This window comes from Trichosurus vulpecula, chromosome 2 (genome assembly GCF_011100635.1).
Source record: "Trichosurus vulpecula isolate mTriVul1 chromosome 2, mTriVul1.pri, whole genome shotgun sequence".
In the NCBI taxonomy this organism is placed as follows: Eukaryota; Metazoa; Chordata; class Mammalia; order Diprotodontia; family Phalangeridae; genus Trichosurus; species Trichosurus vulpecula.
This window is the reverse complement of record NC_050574.1, coordinates 290824626-290850838: the sequence shown is the minus strand read 5'-3', so window position 1 is coordinate 290850838 and position 26213 is coordinate 290824626. Positions and strand designations below refer to the sequence as shown.

Genomic DNA, 26213 nt, shown 5'->3' with positions numbered 1-26213 from the left:
GAGCAACACCACTGGCCATGAGACATCAATTCCTGAGGGTTGCAGCCCAAAGGTTTGAAACTTGCCTTCTTGAACTTCCAGGAGACATAATGGCCAGGGTAAACGGCTCTCATCCCTCCCCCGTCCCCCCCGCCCCCAACCCAAAGAATTTCTTGGGGAAAAAATGCTGGAATACAGGAGACAAAAGTGGGGCTTCAGTGGCCAAGCACTGGGAGTTCCTGAGTCCCAGAGGGGCAGAGCCAGCGAGGGGTCAACACCAAGAGCCCGGATGTACCTTTGCCCAGCCAGGGGAGTGGCAGACACCAGCACAGGCAACAAACAGCTGAGACCATTGCTGAAGAGCAACAGTGCTGGAGAGCAGCCCCAGGGGAAAAGGAGACTTCAGGCAGACCCCTCCCCCACACCTCAGGAAACTGAAGGCTATAATACACAAAGCCAGTAACTAGACTCACAATCCCCAGCACAATAAACCTGGGAGAGAGAACCCTGAGCCCCAAAAGGGGAAATCCACTGTAAAGCCAGGAAAAAGCTAACCATGAAGAAGAACACCAAAAAAACCGAGGACCATTGATTCTTCTTATGGAGACAGGCATGATCAAAATACCAATTCAGAAGAGGATAGCATTGACACTATACCCACATCTGATATCTCAAAAGGGAATGTGAACTGGTCTGAAGCCCAAAAAGCATTGCAGGAAGAGCTAAAGGAGGATTCTAAAAACCAAATTAGGGAGGTAAAAGAAAAAACAGAAAAAAAAAAACACTGACGAAATCAAGTCTTTAAAAAATAAGATCGGCAAAATGGCTATGGAGATTCAGAATCTAAATAGAGAAAATGACACCCTGGGGGTCGAGCCAAGATGGTAGCTGGAAAGCAGTGACTAGCCTAAAGCTCTCCCCCAGGACCCTCCAAACACCTATAAAAATGGCTCTGAACAAATTCTAGAACTGCAGAACCCACGGAATAGCGGAGGGCTCCAGCCCAGGACAGCCTGGATGGTTGCTGGGTAAGGTCTATCGCATGGAGCTGGGAGCGGAGTGGAGCAGAGTCAAGCGTGGGCTGCACCCAGACCAACCAGACCAGGAGCCAGGCAGAACAGGCCCCAGCGCCCTGAATCAGTGAGCTGTGGCAGTTACCAGACTTCTCCACCCACAAACACCAAAGACAATAGAGAAGGTTAGTGGGGAAAAAACTGCAGGGACAGAGTGAAAGGAATTCCTAGTTCAGCCACTGCCCCGGGGGTAGCGGAGGTGGTGCAGCTACAGAACTACAGCTACAGTTGCTTCTGGTCCCAGGCCCACCTGGTGGGAGGAATTAAGTGGTGGATCACAGTGGGAGTGCAGAGCCTGCTCAGATTTGAGTTGCAATCCAGGTTGGTCGTTCTTGGGGGAGGAGGAGCACTGGTGTGGCAGAGCTTCCTGTGTAGGAAAAGCTCTGAAAACAACAGCACAGCCCCTCAAGCTTGGGACAAAGTACTCTATACTCTACAAGCAGTCATACCCTGATGAAAAACTCAAGGGTCAAGTAGTTAGCTGGGACCATGAACAGGCAGCAAAAACGGACTCAGATTCAGACTCAGACTTGGGAATTTTTCTTTGGTGACAAAGAAGACCAAAACATACAGCCAGAAGAAGTCAACAAGGTCAAAAAGCCTACATCAAAAGCCTCCAAGAAAAACATAAACTGGTCTCAGGCCATGCAAGATCTCAAAAAGGAGTTGGAAAAGCAAGTTAGAGAAGTAGAGGAAAAATAGGGAAGAGAAATGAGAGTGATGCAAGAAAACCATGAAAAACAAGTCAATGACTTGCTAAAGGAGACCCAAAAAAAATACTGAAGAAAATAACACCTTAAAAAATAGACTAACTCAAATGGCAAAAGAGCTCCAAAAAACCAATGAGAAGAAGGATGCCTTGAAAGGCAGAATTAGCCAAATGGAAAAGGAGGTCCAAAAGACCACTGAAGAAAATACTACCTTAAAAATTAGATTGGAGCAAGTGGAAGCTAGTGACTTTAGGAGAAATCAAGATATTATAAAACAGAACCAAAGCAATGAAAAAATGGAAGACAATGTGAAATATCTCATTGGAAAAACCACTGACCTGGAGAACAGATCCAGGAGAGAGAATTTAAAAATTATTGGACTACCTGAAAGCCATGATCAAAAAAAGAGCCTAGATATCATCTTTCAAGAAATGATCAAGGAGAACTGCCCTGATATTCTAGTACCAGAGGGTAAAATAGAAATTGAAAGAATCCATAGATTGCCTTCTCAAAAAGATCCCAAAAAGAAAACTCCTAGGAATATTGTTGCCAAACTCCAGAGCTCCCAGATCAAGGAGAAAATACTGCAAGCAGCCAGAAAGAAACAATTTGAGTATTGTGGAAACACAATCAGAATGACACAAGATCTAGCAGCTTCTAAATTAAGCGATCAAAGGGCTTGGAATATGATATTCCGGAGGTCAGTGGAGCTAGGATTAAAACCAAGAATAACCTACCCAGCAAAACTGAGTATCATGTTCCAAGGCAAAATATGAACTTTCAATAAAATAGAGGACTTTCAAGCTTTCTCAGTGAAAAGACCAGAGCTGAATAGAAAATTAGACTTTCAAACACAAGAATCAAGAGAAGCACGAAAAGTTAAACAAGAAAAAATGACACCCTGAAAGGTAAAATCAACCAATTGGAAAAGGAGACTCAAAAGCAAAATGAAGACAGCAACTAATTTAAAATTAGAATTGAGCAAGTGGAAGCTAATGACTCTATGAGGCATCAAGAAGTAGTAAAACAAAATGTAAAGAATGAAAAAATAGAAGAAAATGTGAAATATCTGATTGGAAAAACAACTGACCTGGAAAACAGACCCAAGACGGACAATTTAAGAATTATTGGTCTACCAGAAATCCATGATGAAAAAAAGAGGCTTGACAGTATCTTCGAAGAAATTATCAAAGATAACTTCCCAGAGGTCCTAGAACCAGAGGGTAAAATAGTCAATGAAAGAATCCACTGATTACCCCCTGAAAGAGATCCCAAACCGAAAACACCAAGAAATATTATAGCCAAATTTCAGAATTACAAAGTCAAGGAGAAAATACAGCAAGCAGCCCAAAACAAACAATTCAAATGTTGTGAAACTGTAGTCAGGATCACGCAGGATCTTTCAGCTTCTACATTAAATGAGAGAAGAAATTGGAATATGATATTCCGAAGGGCAAAGGAGCTGGGACTACAACCAAGGATCAACTACCCAGCAAAAATGAGCATAATTTTTCAGGAAAGGAGATGGACATTCAATGAAATAAGGGAATTCCAGACCTTCCTGATGAAAAGGCCAGAACTCAATGGAAAATTTGATCTTCAAATACAAAACTCAAGAGAGACATAAAAAAGTAAACGGGGGAAAAAACCCCACAAAACTTATTAATCAATAAGGGCAAATTATTTACATCTTTATATAGGATTATATCATTTTATGTATGCAATATATATATGTTAATCTTCAGAATAGTAAAGTTATTATGATGATTGAAAGGGATAAACATAGACTGTGGATGTATGTATAAAATAACTGACTACTGTGTAAATAAGTTCAATACGAAGTTATATGTAGAAGATATATCGGATTCCATGCTGTCTTGGGGAGGGAGGGAAGAAAATCTGGAACTCAAAATTATGTGGAACTGAGTGTTGTAAACTAAAAATAAAAAATCTCAAAAAAACCAAAAAGCTGAAAACTGCCTTTGGGCAACTACTGCTCACTGCTTCTAGTTAGACCTTTTGAGACCAAGCAGAACAAATTTAATCTTTCTTCTACTGGATAATCCTTCAAGTACTTAAAGAGAGATACGAAGACCCCACAAAGTCTTTTCTCTAGGCTAAATGTCCCCAATTCCTTCCGCTAATCCTCAGGGAATGGTCTCTATGTACTTCACCAACCTGGTCACACTCTCCTTTGGATACATTCCAGTTTGGCAATGTATGTCCTATAGATGATGTTAGCAAAAAACAGCATAGCACAGAGACAGGGACTGCACCTATGATTTCATTAGTTCACTGGAACTCTCAGATACATGAAGTCACCTTCCTGTAAATGTACAGTCTTAGACAGTTGCCCAGAGGTATCAAACATGGGGAATGCAGGCTGTTACAAAATTCCAAATGCTGCTGGAACAAGATAACATGTAATTGGGAATATTTAACAAAATTAATTTTAAAAACACAATATGACCTACATAATGTTAATAAGTGATTTTCTAAGTCAATATGTAGTGGCAGGGATCCTTCTGTATGGTTTAGTGGTCCCCTTTTCTGTTTGAATTTGACACCATGGGCCCTTGAGCACTGAGAGTTTAAGAGACTTGACTAGTGTTACACAGCCGGTCTGTGTCAGGGGCAGGACCCGAATTCAGGTCTTCCTGGCATTGAGGTTAGTTTTCTATCCATTTTTCCACACTGTGTCTCAAAGCAGAGCATATAAAGAAAACTTCCATAATGAACTTACTCTGCCTTTGCAGTGTTGCTAGGCAAAGAGATTCAGGTTGTTTCTATACTAGTAAAATTATGACATATTACCACCGGCTCTCCCAAAATAATACAAAACCTTTACCTTGTGTAGCTCTTTTTCATATGCTATTCAAACACATTTAAATCAGCTGAAAAAGTTTCAAAATTTACATGAAAATATAAAACAACAGAATATAATCAAGGGAACTGAATAAGTTAGGAAAGATAACCTCAGCTGAGTTTTAACAAAAGACAGAATGTTAGAAGAGGGATACAGAAGTGTTTCAAATGTAGGATCTTTAATTGAATAATACATCTTAGAAAAGGACAAAAAATATACATTTCTAGGTGAAATGAGAAAAGGAAAGCAGTAGTAAATAGGCTAAACTAGTTTGGTCCTGAAAAGGAAAGCAACAGAAAATCAAAGATAATGTATTACACTTACGAGAAATGTAGGGAAAAGATGAAACTACCTGAAAATCTACAGCAATTTTGGGTGCATATTTAGTATCAGCTGTTTCTAGATAAACTACATTAAGTTATTTTGGTAGGCCAATTTGTCACTGACTTGGTTTAAGTGACATGTTTCAGAGAGCAGGCTGGATTGCCCTTGGAAAAAAGCAAACTTCTTATAATAAACTCTAGTTTCTCTGAAACAAAGGTCTATTATTTGTATACCAATATTCTTCCATTGATGTTGTATGGCTGCAAGATATAGAACAGTAATCTTAGAAAGCTATTTGATGCTCCCCAAAGGGCATTAGCAAAGTATAACATGTTACAAAACAGGTATTATGCTGCAGAAGTGGTATAAATTATGTTAGCAAAGAAATGTATGAATGAAAAGAAGATAGCTAGCAAGAGTGAGGAGGAAAAAAATGGATAGGGTGCATGCTCCATTAGTATCCTAGTGATATCAAGAAAAGCAGTCATTAACTTACAGAAGGGCAGGGAATAGTCACAAAAGATGGGCAGGCATAGATTGGTTATGATTTACATCACTGGAGGGAATACTTTATATCACTGAGATCACAAATATGTTTCTGTTTATAATGAAGACTGTTATTCACTGTATCATTGTATTTTATAAATTGGAGGGAAACTCTATGGCCGATTTTGACTAACTTAAATGCTTTAATGTAATTACATGGGTTGTAAGAGTAAAGACATTTTGATAAGTAATTAAGAGAACAAAGGGCCAGAAAATATTTATATATCGTATTTTCCTCAAGACGAACCCTTTCTGGTTTTCTGAGCAAACTACTCTCCAGGTGAAATCTGACCCAATGCCTGTTCTTGTATAGTTATCATATTTAAAAATGTGAAAACCAGTCACTTATCTTGGTCTGTGGAAAAATATTCACTAAGTAAGTTGACTGTAAGTAAGATTAAAAGGGGAAAGTTTTAATCTACTTAGAACTATTTGTAATCACTTCTGAAGTCTTCCTTTATATAAAATTATTTAGCCTCTCCAGACTTCATTTTCTACATCTCTCCCCATTCTAGTTTATCCTTTACTCAGCAATCAAAAGAAACATATATGATCATGTCACTCCCCTATTAATTCTAGTGGCTCCCTATTACCTCATGGATCATATATGAAATCCCGTGTTGGAATTTTAAAGCCCTTCACAGACTTCTTCCTGTCTTTCTAAGTATTCTTACACTGGACTCCCTTCCACATTCATACCTACTCTCAGATCCCGTCATGCTGGCAGACTTCATGTTCCTTGCACAAGACATGCCTTTTCACTTGCCTCCATTTTTGGAATTCTCTCCTTTTTTTCCCCAGTTTCTCCAGATTCCTTTAGATCCCAGCTAAAATCCTACCTTTTGCAAGAAGTTTTTCCCTTTAATGCTACTGTCTTTATCTCCTATTTGTCCTGTATATAACTTCTTTGTACATACTTGTTTGCCATGTTGTCTCCTCCATTAGATTGTAAGCTCCTTTAGAACAAAGAAAAAATATTCCTAAATATGAAATAAGGCAAGAGAATGTCATACGCAGTTTATATGCCAGGGTTTGTTTTTTTTTAAGCAGATATTTCACTTATCATTTTAACAGGGATAGAAACTTTAATTTCAATCTGGTCTTTTAGCATTTGAGGAACATAGGAAATATATATGCAATAAAACCTTTGTTTTTCCTTTTCTATGTATCTCCAGCATTTAGCACAGTGCAATAGTTATTTAATTAATGCTTGCTGACTTGTCTTGAAAGAGTTTAAAAAACCACATTCCTTAAAACATATTCTAAATTCAGATTTTCAGCGACCTCAGACTGGTCTTCCCTCCAATTATTCCAAATTAATGAGGTTTTATTGCATACATATTTCATGATATCTTCCAGAGGAGCTAAAAGTACAGGTTGTTGTTAAAATTTCTATTCCTGGTAAAATGATAAATGGAATCTCTGCTAAGGAGAAAAAAAGACCACTGTCATATAAGCTGAGTATGAGATTCTCTTACCTTATTCCACACTTAGGAAGTTTTTTTTTCTTTGACAAAGTTTGAAGTTTTAAAAAATTCTATTCTCTACCAAATGCTTGCTCAGGATTTATTAAAATAACAACAAAGTACATTTTCAGTATAGGATTCTTACTGTCTTTAAAAAAAATGCAAGTATTTTCAGTCAGTCTCAGTAAGCTATCAAATCATTTTTAGAAGAACTTCCTTTCCTATTTAAACAACATCTAATTTAGGAAGTTTCCACTTGAGACACTCTGCTTTAGATGCTGGAGGGCAGTTTGGAGTGAAAGGTAGCAATGATTGACAGTAATCAGATACTGATGCTTACATCTGCCACCATGGGGATTCTACCTGGAGTCTACTGTGCCATCAGAATACTGAGGATATTTTGGACCTACACTGCTACGTAAGAGACATGTGATAGGATGTGCAGAAACTAATAGAATATAGTAAAGAGCCATTACATACTAGGAAGAGGAAGCAGAGATTAATTATCAGCGATGCTAATAATTCATGGGATTCTAGATTAAGAGTTAGAAGGGGCCTCAGAGCCCATCTATTCCAAAGCCATCATTTTAAAGATCAGGGACTGAGGACCAGTGAGTTTAAGTGACTTGTCCATGTTGAGTCAGACAGTAAATGGCACAGCTACAATCTGAAGTGAGGTCCTTCAGATGCAGGGGTCTTTCACTGCACTGCCTGCCTCCAAATTCAGATGATGATGGACAACAGTGAATAATGTGGCAGAGAGTGAGCCTTAAGAGATAAAATCCTAGTCAAGACCTGGTCAGTAGCTGTAAGGCATCAGTAACTTGACATAGATCACGCTTTTGGAACCTGGCCTCTTGGCAATCTTAGACCAAGAGTTCACTTCTTTTTTTTTTTTTTGGCAGGAGGGAGAGCAGGGCAGTTGGGGTTAAGTGACTTGCCCAAGGTCACACAGCTAGTAAGTGTGTCAAGTGTCTGGGGTTGGACTTGAACCCAGGTCCTCCTGACTCTAGGGCCAGTGCTCTACTCACTGCACCACCTAGGTGCCCCCAAGAGTTTACTTCTAAGTGCACTTAGCACTAAGCCCACTGATTGTCAATCTTGACAATTTTGTGCTACAACTGACAAGGGGGAAAATGCAGGAAAATTTTTCAAGAGATGATCTCAGTGTGAGATCAAAACACTAAAAAGAGTCAGCGTTTTGCTATCTTTTGGAACAAAATATCTGGCTTTAGAGAAATTCCCATTAAAAATCAACAATGAGTATGGTCAGAATATCTAAATTTTTTGTCTTAATTGTCTGGCATGAACTTGTTCTGTGACCATGAGTAAGTCATTTATTTTCTTGGTGTCTTTGGAAATTATCTAAGTATAAATTACAGGTAAGCTGCTGATTAATAACAGTGGAGGGATATTCCATACTAGGAGTTCCGGACAATAATGAAGTCATGGGTCTGGACAAAAAGGGAAAATACTGTGTTGACAGAAGGAGGGATAGTGTTTTAGCCTTACTGTTATGAAGAGAAAGATGAAAACATCTCTAATTAATGATCCTCCCTCCCATGTCTGTCCTAAAATTAGAATACTTTTAAAATAGGGCAAATAATGGTACTACAGATTAATATGCATGGGATTAGCTTTTATTCCAAATCGACTTAGCTTTTATTCCACAGAGTTTAGCATTAGATAGCCAGAAACCGCAGTGTGAAAGGAATTTCTTCATGGCAACTCAGAGAAAAGGCGACCATTCATGAGGTAAGCAGAAGAAATGAAGTCTAGTACATCAATTCTGATAGCTAGAGATGACAGAAGACAAACTGTGCCAGCACGACACAAAGGGACAGTAAATCAGTTTGAGTCCAAGTATATTATCGAAGATTCTTAAAGAAAGATGCTAATATGAAAAATAATCCTATGGCAACAACTCATGCTGTCAACCAAATGAAAAAATAACAAAGTAACATCAGTCATTTCTAGACATTTATACATGAGGGAAATAAATACAAGTGTTTGCATCTTATTTCCCTACTAGATCAAGAGTACTTTAAACTGAAAATGAAGGGAGAGGGAGAAAACTCTCTACATTTTTTACCAAGTCACACACCACATTATAGGTATAACCTATTACTAGAAAGGACAATTCACAGGAGACAGTATTCAAGAAGATAACTAGCAATAAAACTTGCAATCTCAGGTTTACACACAGATGTATAAGATATGAGTAACAAACATTAATGCAAGAAAGAAGATGCAGCTGCACAGGCATTACTGATATTTGGTGGCATGGAATCAGGGACTATAATTTGGCTACAGCACAGGGAACCTTATACAAATGGAACAAAATAAGCAAAGAGAAGTATGTATTCACATTTTATATTAAGATGATATATTCCTATGAAGCCATCTAGGAAATAAAAAGGGAATCTTGGAAAGGAGATCTTGGAAAAGGATCAAAGGAAAGAGAAACAGAAGCAATATAGTCATGGGGATTATATTACAGACCACTAGGAAGTCCATGAAAGAGATCATGAAGGTGGTATGAAAGTATGATGGGGAATTTCCACTAGTCATATTGTGCCCTCTCTCTCTCTCTGGACATGGAGTTCAAATCCTGCTTCAAGACTAGTTAGATGACCCTGGGCAAGTCACTTAACCTCTCTGCATCAAGTTTCTCAAACATAATATGCAGAAATTGCGCTTGATGATCTCCACCTCTATAAATTTATGATCTTCTCTCTGTCAAAATCAAGCAAGCAGACAAGTTCTTTAACTAGATTTGAGGTTAAGGGATTAAAGTAAGGGACTTAGAAAGGTTGGATTCAAATCTTGTTTCAGATATTTAATAGCTGTATAATCCTAAGCAAGTCATTTAACTGCTCTTATGCCTCACTTTCCTCATCTACAAATTAAGAAGGCTGGATTTGATGGCTTCCAAGGTCCTCTTAGCTCTAACTCTATAATTCTATGATCTTATGTGAGGAAGCAACAAGAACTGCTATTGTGGATCCCACATCTGACCAATGAAGATGCAAAAATAAAAATGATGGTAATATTGTGAGGGAGTGACCACAACATCTTAGTTAAGGACAAGTAAAGAGAAGTCTGACATGTACCTTAGATTCAAAGAATTCAGAGTCCATAAAAGGGATAAATTTATTTATTTCCGTGGTCTAAAATTCTATAGGGAAGCTGACCCAAGATGGATGGGAAGTTCTCAAGAATGAAAAATATGAAGGCAAAAAAAGACATGGCTCAGATGAGGAAGAAAAAAGAAAGGAGCTACCCAAATAATTTAATGTGCATACATAGTGAACTTGTATTTTTATTATTTTTTGGGGGGGGGGGAGAAGACAGGGCAATGGGGGTTAAGTGACTTGCCCAAGGTCACACAGCTAGTGAATATGTCAAGTGTCTGAGGCTGGATTTGAACTCAGGCCCTCCTGACTCCAGGGCTGGTGCTCTACTCACTGTGTCACCTCGCTGCCCCGAACTTGTATTTTTAAATTAAATTTTATTTTATTTCCAGTTCTGCATTCTCTCTCATCTTCAACCCCCCTTTCTCTGCCCCAATTGAGAAAATAAAAAACCAAAACAAAACAAATCCGTTACAAATATGCAAAGTCAAGCAAAACAAATTCCTGCAATAGCTGTGTCCATATACGCATATTTAATAATTTAAATATATGGACATGGCCATATTTATACATATGAGCATGCACGCAGAATCCCCCACCCCAACCCATACTCTGAGTCTACTGCCTCTCTATCGGGGGACGGGGAGGTAGGAAAACCATATATTTTAAAAATATATACAGAAGATTGAAGTGTAGATGACTGACAATGTATACATACAACATCAATTGGTCAAGAAGCACTTATTAGTAATGATCTACTAAGCTGCCAGGTACTGAGATAGGTTCTGGGGATACAAAGACAAACAAGACACTGTCCCTGCCCTCAGGGAGCTAATGTTCTACTGAGGAAGTCTACAGGTGCACTTGTATAAACTCATACAAGACACGCAAAAAGAACATAAAGTAACCTTGGATGAGAAGGCACTGGCAGCCAAGGGGAACAGGAAAGGCCTTGCCAAGGAAAGTGGCAATTGAGTTGAGACTTCAAGGAAATCAAGGACAATAAGAAGTCAGTCAAATGAGCATTTATTGGACATTTACTAAGTATCAAACAAGAAGCAGCAGATGTGAGGGAAGAGAACATTCCAGTCCAGGGAACAGTCAGTGTAGAGGTAAAGCAACGGAATGGAGATCGACATGTAAGAAACAGCAATGAAGAGAGTACAGCTAGATCCTAGAGAGCATAGAAGGGAATCATGAGTGATAAGACTGCAGAGATAGGAAGGGCCTGGTTGTGCAGAGTTTGAAATGCCAAACAGAAGGGTTTATATTTGGTCCTAAAGTAATAGGGAGTCACTTGGAGTTTATTGAGATGGGGAGGGCAAAAGGGGGGAAAACCACTGATGGGAATGGGAAGAAACTTGAGACAGAGACCAAGTAGGAGGCTACTGTAATTGCCCAAAGGAAAGGTGATGAAGGCCTGAACTATGGTTGTGGTGAGAAGTGGACATATGTGAGAGATCTGTGGGGACAGAAATGACAATACATGGCAACTGAATGAATATTTATAAAGGGAGCGAGGCATCACAGATGACACCTGGGTGACTGTAAGGATAAAGGGGGTCTTCCCAGTAATAGGGAAGTTAAGAAAGATGAGTAGGTTTTGGGGGAAAACAAAATGAGTTCTATTTCGGAAGCCTATAGGACATCCAGTTTGAAATGTCCAACAGATGCTCAGTGATATAGGACTGGAATTTAGGAGAGATTGGGGTTGAATGTGTAGATTTAGTAATCATTTCTATAGAGATGATAACTATACCCACTGGAGATAATGAAGTCATCAAACGAGAAAGAAGAGGGAAGAAAGAGTCCCAAAGATGGAGCCTTGGGGTATGCTCAGTCAAGAGAAGTAACATGAATGATAAACCAGCAAGAGAATGAAAAGGCACTCTCAAGTAGAAGGAAAGCAACATTGAACAACCCAAAGAAAAGAAGAATATCCAAGAGCAAAGAATAGTCAGTACTGTCCAACACTGAAGTGTCTGGAAGGAAGAAGAGTGAAAAAGGCCATTAGATTTGACGATTAGGATATCTTTGGTAACTTAGGAGTGAGTAGGTTCAACTGAGTAGTGTGGTTGCAAGTTAAATTACAGATGGTTAAGAAGAGAGTGAAAGAAGACGAAGTGGAGATGCTGCTAAATTCTTTTTTTCAAGGAGTTTCACTGAGAAATGGAGAAGAGATATAGGATGACAGCTAGCAGGCCAAGAGGCAATAAGCATTTATTAAGCATGATGTATGTGCTGAGCAGGGATGGTAGTTCCTAGTGAAGGAATTTTTAGGGATGGGGGAGACTTGAGCATATTCATAGGCCGAAGGGAAAGAACCCAGAGATAGGGAGAGATGAAAAATTAGATAGGAGGATAATAGTGGAGACAATCTGATGAAGAAGGAAGGACAGAACAAGATCAAGAGTGTATGTACAAGGATTGTCCTGGAAAGACGTGCCATTTTCTCAGACTGTAGTAAAGGAGTAAATATGAGCAATGGTGTCAAGGGGTTGTAAGATAAAGAGGAGAGAAGGCTCTAACAGTGAATAATATTTTATATTAATTAATCTGCATAAAATAATGTCATTTTCTTAGTGAAATATAAGTCTGGGTCTTCAGTAAAGAGAGCAGGAGGAGGGGGATGTGTACAAGGACTGAAAAGAAGGTTTGGAACTGCTTCTGTGGGGAGTGAGACAGGGCATCAATTAGGCAGGTACAAAAGGACTGCCTTCTTACAGTGAAGGCCCAGTTGAAGTTGTATTATACAGATTTGTAACATACTAAGTTATCTACATTCAGCAATATAGGAATAGAAACAGAGGAGGCAGAAAGTGGGGCAAAAAAAATGGAGGTAGAAAATAGAACTGGTAGGGGCAGCTAGGTGGCGCAGCAAGTACAGCACCCACCCAGGAGTCAGGAGGACCTGAGTTTAAATGTGGCCTCAGATACTTGACACACTCACTACCTGTGTGACCTTGGGCAAGTCACTTAACCCCAACTGCCCTGCCTTCCCCCCTCCAAAAAAAAAAACGAAACAAAAATAGAACTGGTATTTGCATGAGACTAACAACAATAGTACAGGAGACATTCTAGATAGTCTACAGAACAGGACAGAGTGATGCTGAGTAGGTTAACTATGGGGTTCAGATTGGTGAGGAAAGTAAGTGAAATCAGAACAGGCATAACAGCCTGAGAAAGTACAGAAGGGGCAGATGAACTGGAAGCCTTGACAAGGGTGATGAACAGATTCTGGAGGGGTGAGATATTGGGAGAGGGAGAATCACATGAGGTTAATTTGCTTTGGGGCGTGCTGCAGGATGTAGCCCACGGGTAGGCAGTTTGACATTGCTGGTGTAATGGAGAGAGCATGGGACTTGGAATTAGGAACACATGGGTTTTATTCCTACCTCAGATACTAGTTTTGCAACCTTGGTAAATCACTTAATTTCTCTGATCCTCAGTTTCCTTCATTATAAAGTGGGGATAACAGTAATGTCTACCTCACAGGACTGTTGTGAGGATCAAGTGGTAATGTGCACATAAAAGCACTAGCTAGTATTAGTAGTAGTATTAATCTTTGATAGGCTACCACCTGTGATAGCTTTGTAGGTCAGTTTCGCTTTGTTGTTTTTCTCTGTTATAAGGAAAAGTTTAATAGGGATAGTCAGTTTAACAGGAAATGACTTTAAAGTAAAAAATGAAAGGTGTCCAAACAACTTGTGGTGGTTTTGGAGGTCAGTTTTGCCTAGCCGTTTTCCCATGTTTCCAAGTTCAAGTAAAAGGAGTGGGTCTAAGAGGAAGTGACTCATGTAAAAAATGAAACATATCAATAAAACTTAATGAAAAAAGAAAAAGAAGTTAAAACATCAGCTTTCCTGTTTCATATTGAATTGTAAATAGCAAAAGTACATAATTGCATATGTAATCATTTGCTATCACATTTTTTGTTTTGTTTAACTATTTTGGCTTTTGGTTGGCTTATGTTAAAATTTATCGATTACAAAATATGAAAAATAGCTAAAGGAACAGATGTTCAGCAAAGGTTATTTGGTTACAGTTTACTGAAAGATGGATTCGATTTAAATGCAGTTTTTTTATAGCATTTCTGGTTTTAAATTTTTTCTATATATATTTCTACATAGATCTATTATATATCCCATATAATTATAAGGAATCTATTCATTTTTGGTGGCACCTAAGATAAGCACAATTAATAATAATCCCACCCTACCAGTCAGATGATTAACATAATGTAAAGAGAGGCTCTAGGATTACTAATGAAGATGCTAAACTTAAGTAGCCCTATAAATCAACTTTAGAGATGTTGGAATGTGTCAATAACATCCAGTAGACTAGAGAAAGACAGCTTTATTCATCTCACCTAATTTTCCAGAATTAAAAGTCCTATAGCAGAAATATGCCTAAATTGAAAGTCTGGTTTACACTTATATTTACGCTTAAAACCTCTTAATAGTTTCAGCAGACTTCTCAACTTCTATAGCTCAAAACTTCGGTATATGAGTTTTATATTCAGGTCCTCCTGACTTCAAGGCCAGTGCTTTATTCACTGCACCACATAGCTACCCCTCTTATAACATTTTAAAAGATCTTTACTTTGCGCTTACCTATACTACTATGTATGATACTTCATATACCTGCATTACTACATGTACCTCTAACTGCCTGTAAACTTCTTGAGAAGAAACTGTAGTTTTGTATCTTTGTACACACCCAGTACCAAGCACAAGCCTTAGCACATGGTAGGTGTCCTATAAATGGTCAATTGAATATTTAAATATTAACTTCATTTTATGATCCATTTAGCACATAATGAATAGTGAATATGGAAGGGAAGGGAGCAATGTAGGTTAATCAAATAAACATTATATACCATTATCTTTTGGTAGTTAATGGCAAAATTAAGCTAAAATGTGTTATTTTCTAGCTGCATTCTTTGTAACTAGAAATAACTTCTTAGGATGCCAAATGGTATGAATATAAGACTCTAGCTAATTGAGTCCTGTTATTTTCTTAGAAATAATTATTTTAAATGACTTTTTAAACTGTCAAACAAAAAATCAAATGAAGATTATTCTAAAATTTAAAGTGTTATCTGAGTGTGGCAAAATATTAATTTTCAGCATGAGGTTTTTGGCAACAATGAAATATGATTAAAAGAATGTGTCCATGTGGTAGACTGAACATGAGAAAGAGCTGCATTTTTCTCCATTTATACAGTTGGCAACTAAGTCATTGCTTTGCTTTTCATTTATTCAATATTGCTTTTTGTTTAAAACGCTAGGAATAAAAACTGTAAAATGCTTAAGATGTATTTTTTCTGAAAGGTTCAGGGACCTAATCTTTTTGCTCTACTTTATGCTGTAGTAAACTACTGTTCTTCTGAGATGATTCTCTTGGCAATGGTGAAGATAAACATAAGGTATTAAAACTGAAGGAGAGCAAAAGGAAATCTAGTAAAACCAATAAAAGCAAGACAAGCATCTGACAGATTACTATGGTTATAGCTGAACAAAAACCACACAAACAAAAGGGACTGATCTCAGTACATGACAGATTCCTTTCAAATGAATATCTTTATACATCAATAGTATACTTCTAATAGACTGAACTTCAGTTCCTAAAAAGCTATATCCTTATGTCACATGAAAATTGGAACAGTTAATAGTACATGTTTATTTAGTTCTTTAATATCTAACAAGCCCTTTCCTCCTTGCAACTAAAAAATCTTTTAAAAACATATCCAAAAAAGTCCATAAGAATGTATTTTTAAAAGAAAAATATCTTCAGTTATTTAATTCACAAAATAGCTGTGATTTCCCCTCAAAAGCAGGTAATTGAATGTATTTTTCAGTCACATCCAAATGTTTGGTGTTATGTGGACAAATCTTTTGACAGTCTGTTGCATTCACAAGAACAGTCAATTTTTCCACAATAGAAAGCTAATTTTCTTTGAGAGTAAAAATATGGTTTATTTTCTATTATATTTAAAATGATTTTAAAATCATTAAAATTTTAAAATATTAAAAACATGATTTATTTTCTATTAGATTTAAAGATGACCCTGTAGACAATAAACATGAATATTTAGAATTCTTTTCCACAATGATCTGAATTCTCATAGTCAGTATTCAGTACAAAAAGTAAGATTACCTTATATATTTATCAATTTGTCAAATAGAATATTTCAAAAGGTTTAACAATTTGAAAAATTTACTGCGGTGCTACTGTATGCAGGAATGGTGTTTTGGATTTTACTTATGAATTCATTATTGACTCATATCAGATAGGCTGAATGACTTTAATCAATCTGAATCTTAATAGATGGACTGATCAATTTCCAATCATATGATCAACAAGGTAGAGGATTAGACATTTTCTCTTATACCCATGACCTCTCAAAGCTTTCCAAAACAGAAATTATGTGCCAAAGATAAAGCAATTTCAGCTATCTCCATGGCCTAGGACACCAGGAACCAAAAAAGACTTAAAAAATGAAAACAAAAAACCCCATGAACAATTCCCTTCCTTGAACTAACTCAGCACTCCCTACCCCAACACTTGCTGGGCTACCTGCAGCAAGGCTGTACCAGCAGATCCAACTTATGTCATTGCAACAAAACCCAACCCTACACTTCAGTCCCTACAGAAAGAGAGAGCTTTTTCCAGTGCCTTGGATATCTGGGCTCCAGGCTCCAGAAGTTTGCTGGAGGTGGGGCAGTGGGGGAGGGTGTGCCTTAGTAGCCAGTGCCACTGCAGAATTTTATTTGACAAAAGATCTCTGCATGACACTGGAAGAAGAGAGGGAATAGGGCAGAAGATGTGTCTGCTCAATCCCACAACCCAACTCCTGCCCCCCTCCTCCCAAAGCCAGAGAGATATAAACTACAAAAAACAATGCCAGCTGCAGTAGCACCATTATGGAAGCACTCTGTACTGCTGGTGTACAGAACTGAGGAACAGGGGGAATGGGACAGGACATAGTGTCGGGGTGGGGGGCATAGAGTCCTCCTCTAAGCCTGACAGAAAGGGCTCAGCATTCAGCTGAGGCCAGTTCTGCCTCCCCAGAAGTGAACTGAAGCAGAGACCTAGACTGGTGAACTGTGAATTACCCAATGTGGAAAGAGACTGAGATGTTTTGAGATCCATCTTCCGTGGAAACTAATATGAGAGTTGAGGGAGTCAGAAAATGAGTAATAGAGGAAAAGAAAGGTAAAAGAGACTGAAATTACCAAAGATTTCAGGAGGAAGAAAACTCAAAGACAAAATCAAAACTCAAAAACATAAATCAACAGGAAAAATATTAACAGCAGAAAGAAATATGGCCTCCAGATCTAGTAAAGAAGTTTATGAAGTTTTACTACAGAAAAAGGAAAATGGCTCAACAATGGATGAGACAGAGAACACAGAACTACGGCAAACTGTTTCAGAGTGGATTAAAAGAGAAATAAGAATGATGGACACAGAATTAATGGCCTACAGAATAGAAATAATTGGTAAAATAGAAAAACTTAGATCTGTCTTGCCAAGTCTCAACAAAGACACAAAAGAGAGGACAACTGATTAGGAATGCAAAAACACGGAAGTGAAGGACAATCTTGAAAAAGAAAAGCAATAAGCAATAACTTTAAAAGAAAACATGGTTTCAATTCAAAGAAAATATAATGATCTTGCAGACAGAATGTGCAGAGTCAGCCTAAGGATCCTAACCTGAACAATACAATTCAAGAAATAAGACAAGAAAACTGTAAGAAAATTTCAGAATACAGAAAAAGGAAATATCAATTAAAAATGCATAGGTTTCCTCCAGAAAAAAAAATACCCATAGCTGCAAACTCCAAAACACATATTGGTTAAACATAACAATTCAATTAAGAAATATCTGTTTGGCAGCTGTGTAGGGGAATGAGAGAAGAAAGATTAGAAAACAGGTGACCAATTAGGATGCCATTGCAATTGTCTAGGTGAGAAGTGATGAGTACCTGTACTAAGCTGTGAGTAGAGAAAAGGGACAGAAAAGAGAGCGAATTGTTGAGGTAGAATCAAAAAGACTTGGCAACTGATCAAATGATTTATTATTTGTAAGGCACTTAGCACAGTGCTTGGCATGCAGCACGCACTTAATAAGTGCTTGTTCCCTTCTTCCTCACCCTTCTGCCCCAATTGGCTATGAGAGGTGACAGAACAAGATATAAGAATGACAGTAAGATCCAAGTACATGAAAAAGTTTTGACACGCCTACGCTGTTTGTCATGGGGAGTGAGGGTGGGAGATGGGGGTGTGGGGAAAACTGACATGGTGCTACTTCAGAAATTTATAAAAAATACTGAGTTCCCATAGAACTGGGAAAAATCAACTAGGACTTTTTAAATTCCATAATACCAAACAAAATGCTTTGATTCTTTTAATTACTTAAACTGAATTGGCAGTCTTTTTGGCATAGGCACAGCCTTAATGTTTATAGTTAACTGTGTATTATTTTCTATTAGAATCCACCACCCTGATGACGATTTAAACACCGATTTTCTGAACATGGGAACTGATGATCCCCTGCTTACCATTTCCATTCTTGCCCAAACAGCTGCACCGCTGCCTCATCCTACTATGTCTTGATTTTCTATAATGATTTCCTTACAATTTACTTAGTGGAATGACCATGTGGGACTCAGAGCTATTTCCTATACCATTTCCTTGGCTACTACATTTCTGAGCCTAGAATAATTACATCTAATGAGTATGCTTCTTGCTAAATAAAATCTGGAAACAGAGTCAGATTCCATGCAGTTTTAGTGACCTAAACTTGAAATATATTATCAGAATCAAGAGTGATAGTTTAGGGTCAGAGTGCTGACTAAGGTGGGATGGGGAGGGAAGGCTGGGGTACCAAATATTCCTAAAATAAAGGGGATTGGGAAAATTTTGGAGAAAAACGAAGGAAATTAAAACCATTGCCATAATGAAAAATTAATACATGTAGAACCTTTTTATTTAAACATAATGTTGTTTTTAATATATTAGAGGGAAAGTGGCTGCTAGCTTTAAAATTTTATCATAGAATCTTTATCTAATGTCAACAGAACACAGGATATCATGGAACACCATTTGGGGAAAATGATCTAAGTAAATATCAGTGATATTTGACAGCTGTCTTTCCTGGCAAATCAGTGAGCTCTTTCTATACCAACAGGAATTTTTGGTATTATTTGCTTCTTCTTATCCATATTTTCCTTATCAATATTTGAAGCTCTTCAGCAACTAGGTGGCACAGTGAATGGAGTACTCGGCCTGGAGTCAGGAAGACTCCTCTTCTGAGATCAAATCTGGCCTCAGACACTTACTAGTAGTGTGACTCTGGGTAAGTCACTTAACCCTATTTGCCTTAGTTCTCTGTCAAATGAACCAGAGAAGGAAATGAAAAACCACTCCATTACCTTTGCCAAGAAAACCTCAAGGAGAGTCACAAAGAGTTGGACAGGACTAAAATATGACTGAACTTCATTAACATAGATAATGGAAAGTGCTGACTCATTTTGAAAACTTTTGCAAAGTGGCTGTGATTTCAATACAGATGGGAGGAGAGTTTAAAAAATGCAAAGGTTAAGGTGACCTTACATGGGTGAACAGAACTTCATTTTTCATTTCTTCAAAATTTTCATTTGGAGTCCAAGCTTCAGCAAATTTCAGGAAATCCCACTTTTCTTTGTCACCTTCTTCTGCCTCTAGTTTCTCTTTCCTACCATTCAATGTGCTACCAGTCACAATGGCCTGCAGGATTGAGAAACAGGTGAGTTTTTCAGTTTCACATCTAATTTTAGCTGTGAAAGTTAATGAAATCTTAACTTTATCTTACACTTAAATCAGACACTGTAGACCATAAAAGATTTCTTTATGCTTTAACGTTAATAACATGACCTGTAATATTTTTCAAAATAATTAAAATACCTACTCAATGATACCTATATTTGATAGATAAAAGGTCTCAGAGAACAACACCAAGATTTCTTTAAAAGTTTTTTTTTAAATTTCTTAAGAATAAAATAATTGTCCTGCTATTCTGTTTGGAGTCTAAATAATATTCTATTTTGGGTCTTTTTGAGTGTCTGCACCCTTACCTTCAACAATCTATAACTTCATCAGTGTAGACATTTTTTTCCAGAAATGCAGTTCAGAACACCTCTAGAATTCAGGAGGCCTTCTTCAGCCGTGTTCAAAACCCTCCATCACATAGTAGCCTGCATTCTAGACATGAGCTTCTTCCCATTTAATCAGACTGGGCTATGGCCAATAAATACGTACAGACTTACACTTACAGCTTTTTCAGCCTAAGAAGACCCACCATCTATAAGCTAAGACGAAAGAGACCATCAGAAGAGGATTCTAGGGATGAGATATATATTTGAAAAACTGTCATAACTAATTTCTTTAAGGTTACTAGAAAACTCTACTACTAAATCCAGTACCTTTTTCTCCACAGTCATTCTACTTGACCTCTGTACAGCTTTTCACACTGCTGACCAAGCTTTCTCCTTCTGGACACTTTCTATTCCTTTGGCTTCTGTGGCACTCTCTTGGATATGTCAAATAAGGAATTGATTACAATTCCCCTAAAATTTGTTCCTCTTCCAAATGTTCCTATTTCTATTGAGGTTAAAATTTTTAGTCACCCAGGGCTCTTCTCTCTTCTTCAACCCCCAAAACCAATCAGTTGCCAAGTGTTGTTAGTCTTACCTACCTGACATTTGCCTCACCTGTTCCCTTCTCTCTACTTCCAAAGCTCCCATCTTTGTTCAAACTTTCATATTCTCTTGCGTGAACCACTTCAAGAGCTTCCTGATTGGTTTACATACCTATGTAGCTCCCCTCTCAATCCATCCTCCATAATTCCCAAAAGCGTTATTCCAAAAACACAGAGTTGATTACATCATCCCCTTACAAAAAAATTTCTAGATCCTCTATAGTTATTGCTATTTTCTTCTTTAAATTATCATGTATACACTTATCTATTTACATTTTCTATCTACTCTGGATATATCTAATTTGTACATGGCTATCCATATGTTGTCTCCTCATTAGAATGTGAGCTTTTTGAGAGCAGGGAACCATATTTTTGCCTTTCATTGCCCAGGAAAGGAAAGGAATAAGTATCTATAGAGTGCCTACTATGTAGCAGGCAGTGTGCTAAGCATTTCACGAATATTCTCTCATTTGATCCTCACAACAAGCCTGAAAAGGTAGGTGCTATCATGATCTTCCAGCTTCTGCAGGTCTGAGGACAGATTTGACTCAGGTCTTTCTAGCTCGAGGCCCAGTGCTTGATCTATCACATTGTCTAGCTGCCTGGCACAGTGCCTCGCACAGACTGAGAGCTTAATAAATGTTTGTTGACTGACACCCATAAATGTTAATAGGACCTTTGACTTTGTTGATTTAGGAACTCCCTCCACAAATGCAAAACTTCTTGAAGCTCAGAAAAGTTCAATGGCTTCTCCCTAGTCATTCAGCAAGTGTAGGAGCCATGTGTATTAACAATCTGGCTAGCAGCTTCTGTGGGGGCGTAAGATCCCCCCCACAGCCAGCACCCAGGAGGCTGCCAGCACCCAGGAGGCTGCCAGCACCCAGGGGGCTGCCGGGACACCGGGAAAGCACAGGTTCTTTTTATCTGCTTAAACAAGGAAAGCATGGTGAAGGGGTTGACCAGCTTACTTTAATCCAGCATTCAGTTAGCATACAGACAACATTCATCTAGTTCAAAGGAAAAACGCCAGCATTCAGTTAGCATTCAGGGGAGCAAAGAGACAAGCATCAAGAGACATACCAAATACAGATTCATTCACGTACTTCAGGGGAAAAAGCCAGCACCCTGAGGTTCAGAACATTCATTTAGTTTGGGGGAAACGAACCAGCACCCTGAACCTCAAAACCAAAATACAAACAAATTACAAATATCAACAGACAGACCCAATACAATTCATAGTTACCAACATCTGGGCTCAGCCCGAGAGCAAGGGCTGGCCCAGAGTCACGCTTGCCGCTACTCCCACACCAACCGGAAAAGGAAAGAGAGCTCTTCAAGCTGTCCTCTCCCCTCTTATAGAGTATTTGACATCATCAAGCGCGCCTGAATGACTAGGGCCAATTGGTTCTTGAGTTGGCCCCTCCCCCTAGCGCAGACTAGGTTAACACCCAATAGGGCGTGGCTCTGGAGTCAACACCTCCCCTCAGCCAGCCCCATGAATCATCACACAGGAAGTTCTCTGTTCCCAGGCATGGTCGCTGGGCTTCCTGCCCCGGAAGAGAAGCCCCAGTACCCAGCGAGGCTCAATGAGGTAAGCTGAGTCACTCAAAGAAAACAAAGGCCACTCTGGCCACACCATGCCAAGAATCTAGGTGTTCCTGACTCCAAATCTGGAACTAGAACCATTAGGCCATGCTGACTCCTAAGATTCAGATATTAAGGGATTAACAAATGTGTGCTGGATTAGATTGGAGTAGGGGAAGGAGCATTAGACTAGCTAAACTGGGATAATTCCCTTCCCCCAATTCAAGAATGGGGCATGAGGCTGCTGGTGTACTCACTGATCTTCATCCCAAATGAAAAGCAGAGGCAGAGATACAAGAACCTTTCCAAAGAAGAGTACACTGTGGGAGGAACATAACCCCTTAGAAGTCTCTACTGTGGTATGAAAAGAATCTTAGTGGAGAGAAGGTGTAGATAAACCTTAATGCCATGGTTTCACTATAGGTGATAGTACGCTAATTAGTATCACAGGAATTCAGAGTGTGATATATCTTCAGAGATTATTTTCTTACTCCATACCCTAGTTACAGTCATCTTGGTTTGCTTAAGCCTCTTCTGGAGGTCAACCATCAAAAAAAAACACCTCATATTCATGAAGGATACTATCTGTAACAAAGTAAGTCGGTAACTTAGCTGGTTTACCTTGCGGTTCAACATCCCCCACATCAAAGTGTCCAGCGTTCCATTAGCAATAAGATAGTGGATATTTACAGAATTGCATTGTCCAATTCTGTGAGCACGGTCTTCTGCTTGCTTTATGTGCCCTGGGTCCCAATATAACTCAGCAAATATGACATGAGTCGCTGCAGTGAAAGTTAAACCCTAAGCAATATAACCAAAAGAAATGGTAATTTATTATGGCTAAGATACAAGCATATTATATAGGAACAGCAAAAATATCTGGAAGGAAATCAACATTGCTCAGTAACACCAAAAAAACTGCATAAATTTTCAAATAATATTGTTTGAATAAGGGGTCTATAAATTATAATTTTGACTTTCATTTTTAGCATCATATGAAATATACAAAATCAATTTTAAACATCACACAGAATACACAACATAAATGACAAGGTTTCAGAGACTTCATGAAGTCTTATAGGTACTTTACTAAGAATCCCTTCCTGTTTGAATACCTCCAGTGAGGAGTAACTCATTACCTTCCAAGGTAGCTGAATCTACACTCTCCACACACAATGCTCCTAATTCTGTCCTCTGGGGCCACAACCAGTCAATTAAATATCTCTTTCATAGAAAAGCCCTTCAAATGCCTTGAAGATGGCTTTTGTGACACATCTACCTCCTGCTACCCGTAAGTCTTCTCTAGACCACACATCCCTATGTTCTTTAACCAATCCTTGTTTGGCATGATATCAAAGCCCTGTACTACCCTGGTTATCTTTCTTTTGATATTTTCCAACTCATCAAGGTTTTTCCTAAAATAATGGTATCCTGAATGGAGCAAGATATAGCTCTGGACTGCCAATGCTAGAGTTCTAGAGGACTGTTATTTCCATAGTCTGATGCACAAACCCTATCTTAACACAGCCTGGCATCATATGTTGGTTTCTTTGGATGCTGTAACACACTGTTAACCCATGTTGAGTTTTGAGTCCATGACAACTCACAGACTTATCTAGCCATGCCTCTTGTACATGTAAAACTGATTTTTGTTTTTGTTTTTTTTTTAACACAGGTGTGGGGTTTTGTATTTATCTTCATTAAATTTCATTTTGTTAGATTTGGCTCAAAGTTCCAGCCCACATAGATCTGTTCAGATTCTGATTCTATAATGCATCACAGGAGCAATCCCTCTCAACTTGGTGTTGTCTGTAAATTTATTTGGCCTGTCAAAATGTATAACTATTACTTGCTCTGGGCAAATGGAAAAATGATTAGAACATAAAAAGTAAATTTCATACAATTATCTAATAAAATAGGCTAAAATTTCTTATCAAGATATAATGATATTACACACAAATCTATAAATCACTTGTGTGTGTGTGCGTGCAGGTGTAAAAATAATATATACACATCTATTTATCTATCTAGCTACCTACCTATCCATTCCAGATCTCTGATTTCACTGGTGTGGGGAGCTCATGGCAAGAAATTGCCTATACTAATGAAGACTGACAGCTTTTCTGCAATGTATAATCTTAAAGAGTGGCTTGAATCACTGAGAAGTTAAATGTGCCCAGGTTCATAAATGTGCCCAGTAGGGATTGAAGGGAGTACTGAACCTAGGTTTGCCTATGTTTGAAGGCAGCTCTCTGTCTGCTCTATCATGCTGCCTACCATCTCTATATTTCCTTTTTATGAGTATAATGAGGCTTTGCTTCATGCCCAGATTACATGTGAGAGATGCCATTCTGACTTAGCCTATCGTGTGTCTGGGGGCAGCCTCTTTTGTGTTTGCTGCATGGCTAGAATCATCTGTCTTTAAATCCACCCAACTGAGGCATAGTTCTCTTGCAAGTGGCATCCGGGGTAACAGTCTTAATTCAGGCACAGTGGGGGTGCCAAGCAGTAACATGTGAGAACGGGCCTTCTTCCCTTCCTACTAGACAAGATGGCCCTCAGAAATGAGCTTGGGGTTTTGGTCTGTTTTGTTTGTCCTTTTCAGTTCTAAGTATAGAGCATAGGTTGAGCTATGAGAAGCCTAGAATCTGGGGATGCCAGGTCAGATGTTACAACTAGCCTAGCAGGGAGGCCCTAAGAAGCCAGGGTCCCAAGAGGCAAGCCCGTGGGGGCTTTTGACTATAGTTTTGGCTATACAGGAACTGAGCTGCCTTTCTGCCATCCCCTGGGGTGGGATGAGGTATAGGAGGTATTATAGTAAAGCTACTCGCTGGCCTGGACCCCTTAGAGAGTCAGATTTAGGTGGACAAGACAGTAGTTATGATGAGAATTATGACCAGCCCACACCATCAACTAGTACAGAGACTAAAGATCAATAGGTCATAAGATTAGGACTATTCTTCTAACAGTTCTGTTAATCTTGGGGGTTTTAAAGGAAGAACAGAGTGGAAGAATAACATACTAGGTGGGAGAAGAAAAGGAAAGTTATGGAAAATAATCTCACATAATCACAGAGTATACAAGGAGAAGTCTACACAAACAAGGAGGAAGAGTGGGGGAAGTGACTGGCAACTGAACTTTAATCGAACCTGAATTAGTCAAAGCAGGAAAGAATTCACACAGAGACACACAGATGGGTAGAGAAATATATTTCACTAATGGGGAAATGGAAGAGAAAGTAGATAAGGGAGAATGAAGAATTAAAGGTATGGTAGATTAAGAGGAAATTAGCCCTAAGCAAAATAAACTTTTAATTGAGCATGTACAAAAATATTTGAAACTCTCCTGGAAGTCACCAAGAATTGAAATCTGAAAGGGTGCCCATTAACTGGGGAATGGCTAAACAAATCATGATTTATAAATGTTATGCATTGTACTATAAGAAATGATGAAGTAACCAAGATTAGGAGGGAAGCAGAAAACTAAGAAAGAATTTTTACACCCAGTGTCTCTGATAAAGGCTTCATTTCTAAAATAGAGAACCAGGTCAAATTCATAAGAATACAAGTCATTCCCCAATTGACAAATGGTCAAATTATATGAACAGACAGTTTTCAGATGAGGTAAATAAAGCTATCTACAGTCACATGAAAAAACAAATGCCCTAAATCACTATTGAATGGAGAAATGCAAATCAAAACAACTCTGAGGTACCACCTCACACCTATCAGATTGGCTAACATGACAAAATAGGAAAATGATAAATGTCGGGGAAGATGTGGGAAAATTG

General features: G+C 38.4%; 1 protein-coding gene across 1 annotated transcript in view; it reads right to left on the bottom strand.

Annotated features, from left to right (window-relative positions):
• Positions 1–26213, bottom strand: part of ZRANB3 (zinc finger RANBP2-type containing 3) — a 214946-nt gene that overhangs the window by 44301 nt on the left and 144432 nt on the right. Inside the window, 2 exon segments of the mRNA XM_036745880.1 lie at positions 19717–19869; positions 23045–23224. Of these exon segments, the coding sequence (XP_036601775.1) occupies positions 19717–19869; positions 23045–23224 (333 nt within the window).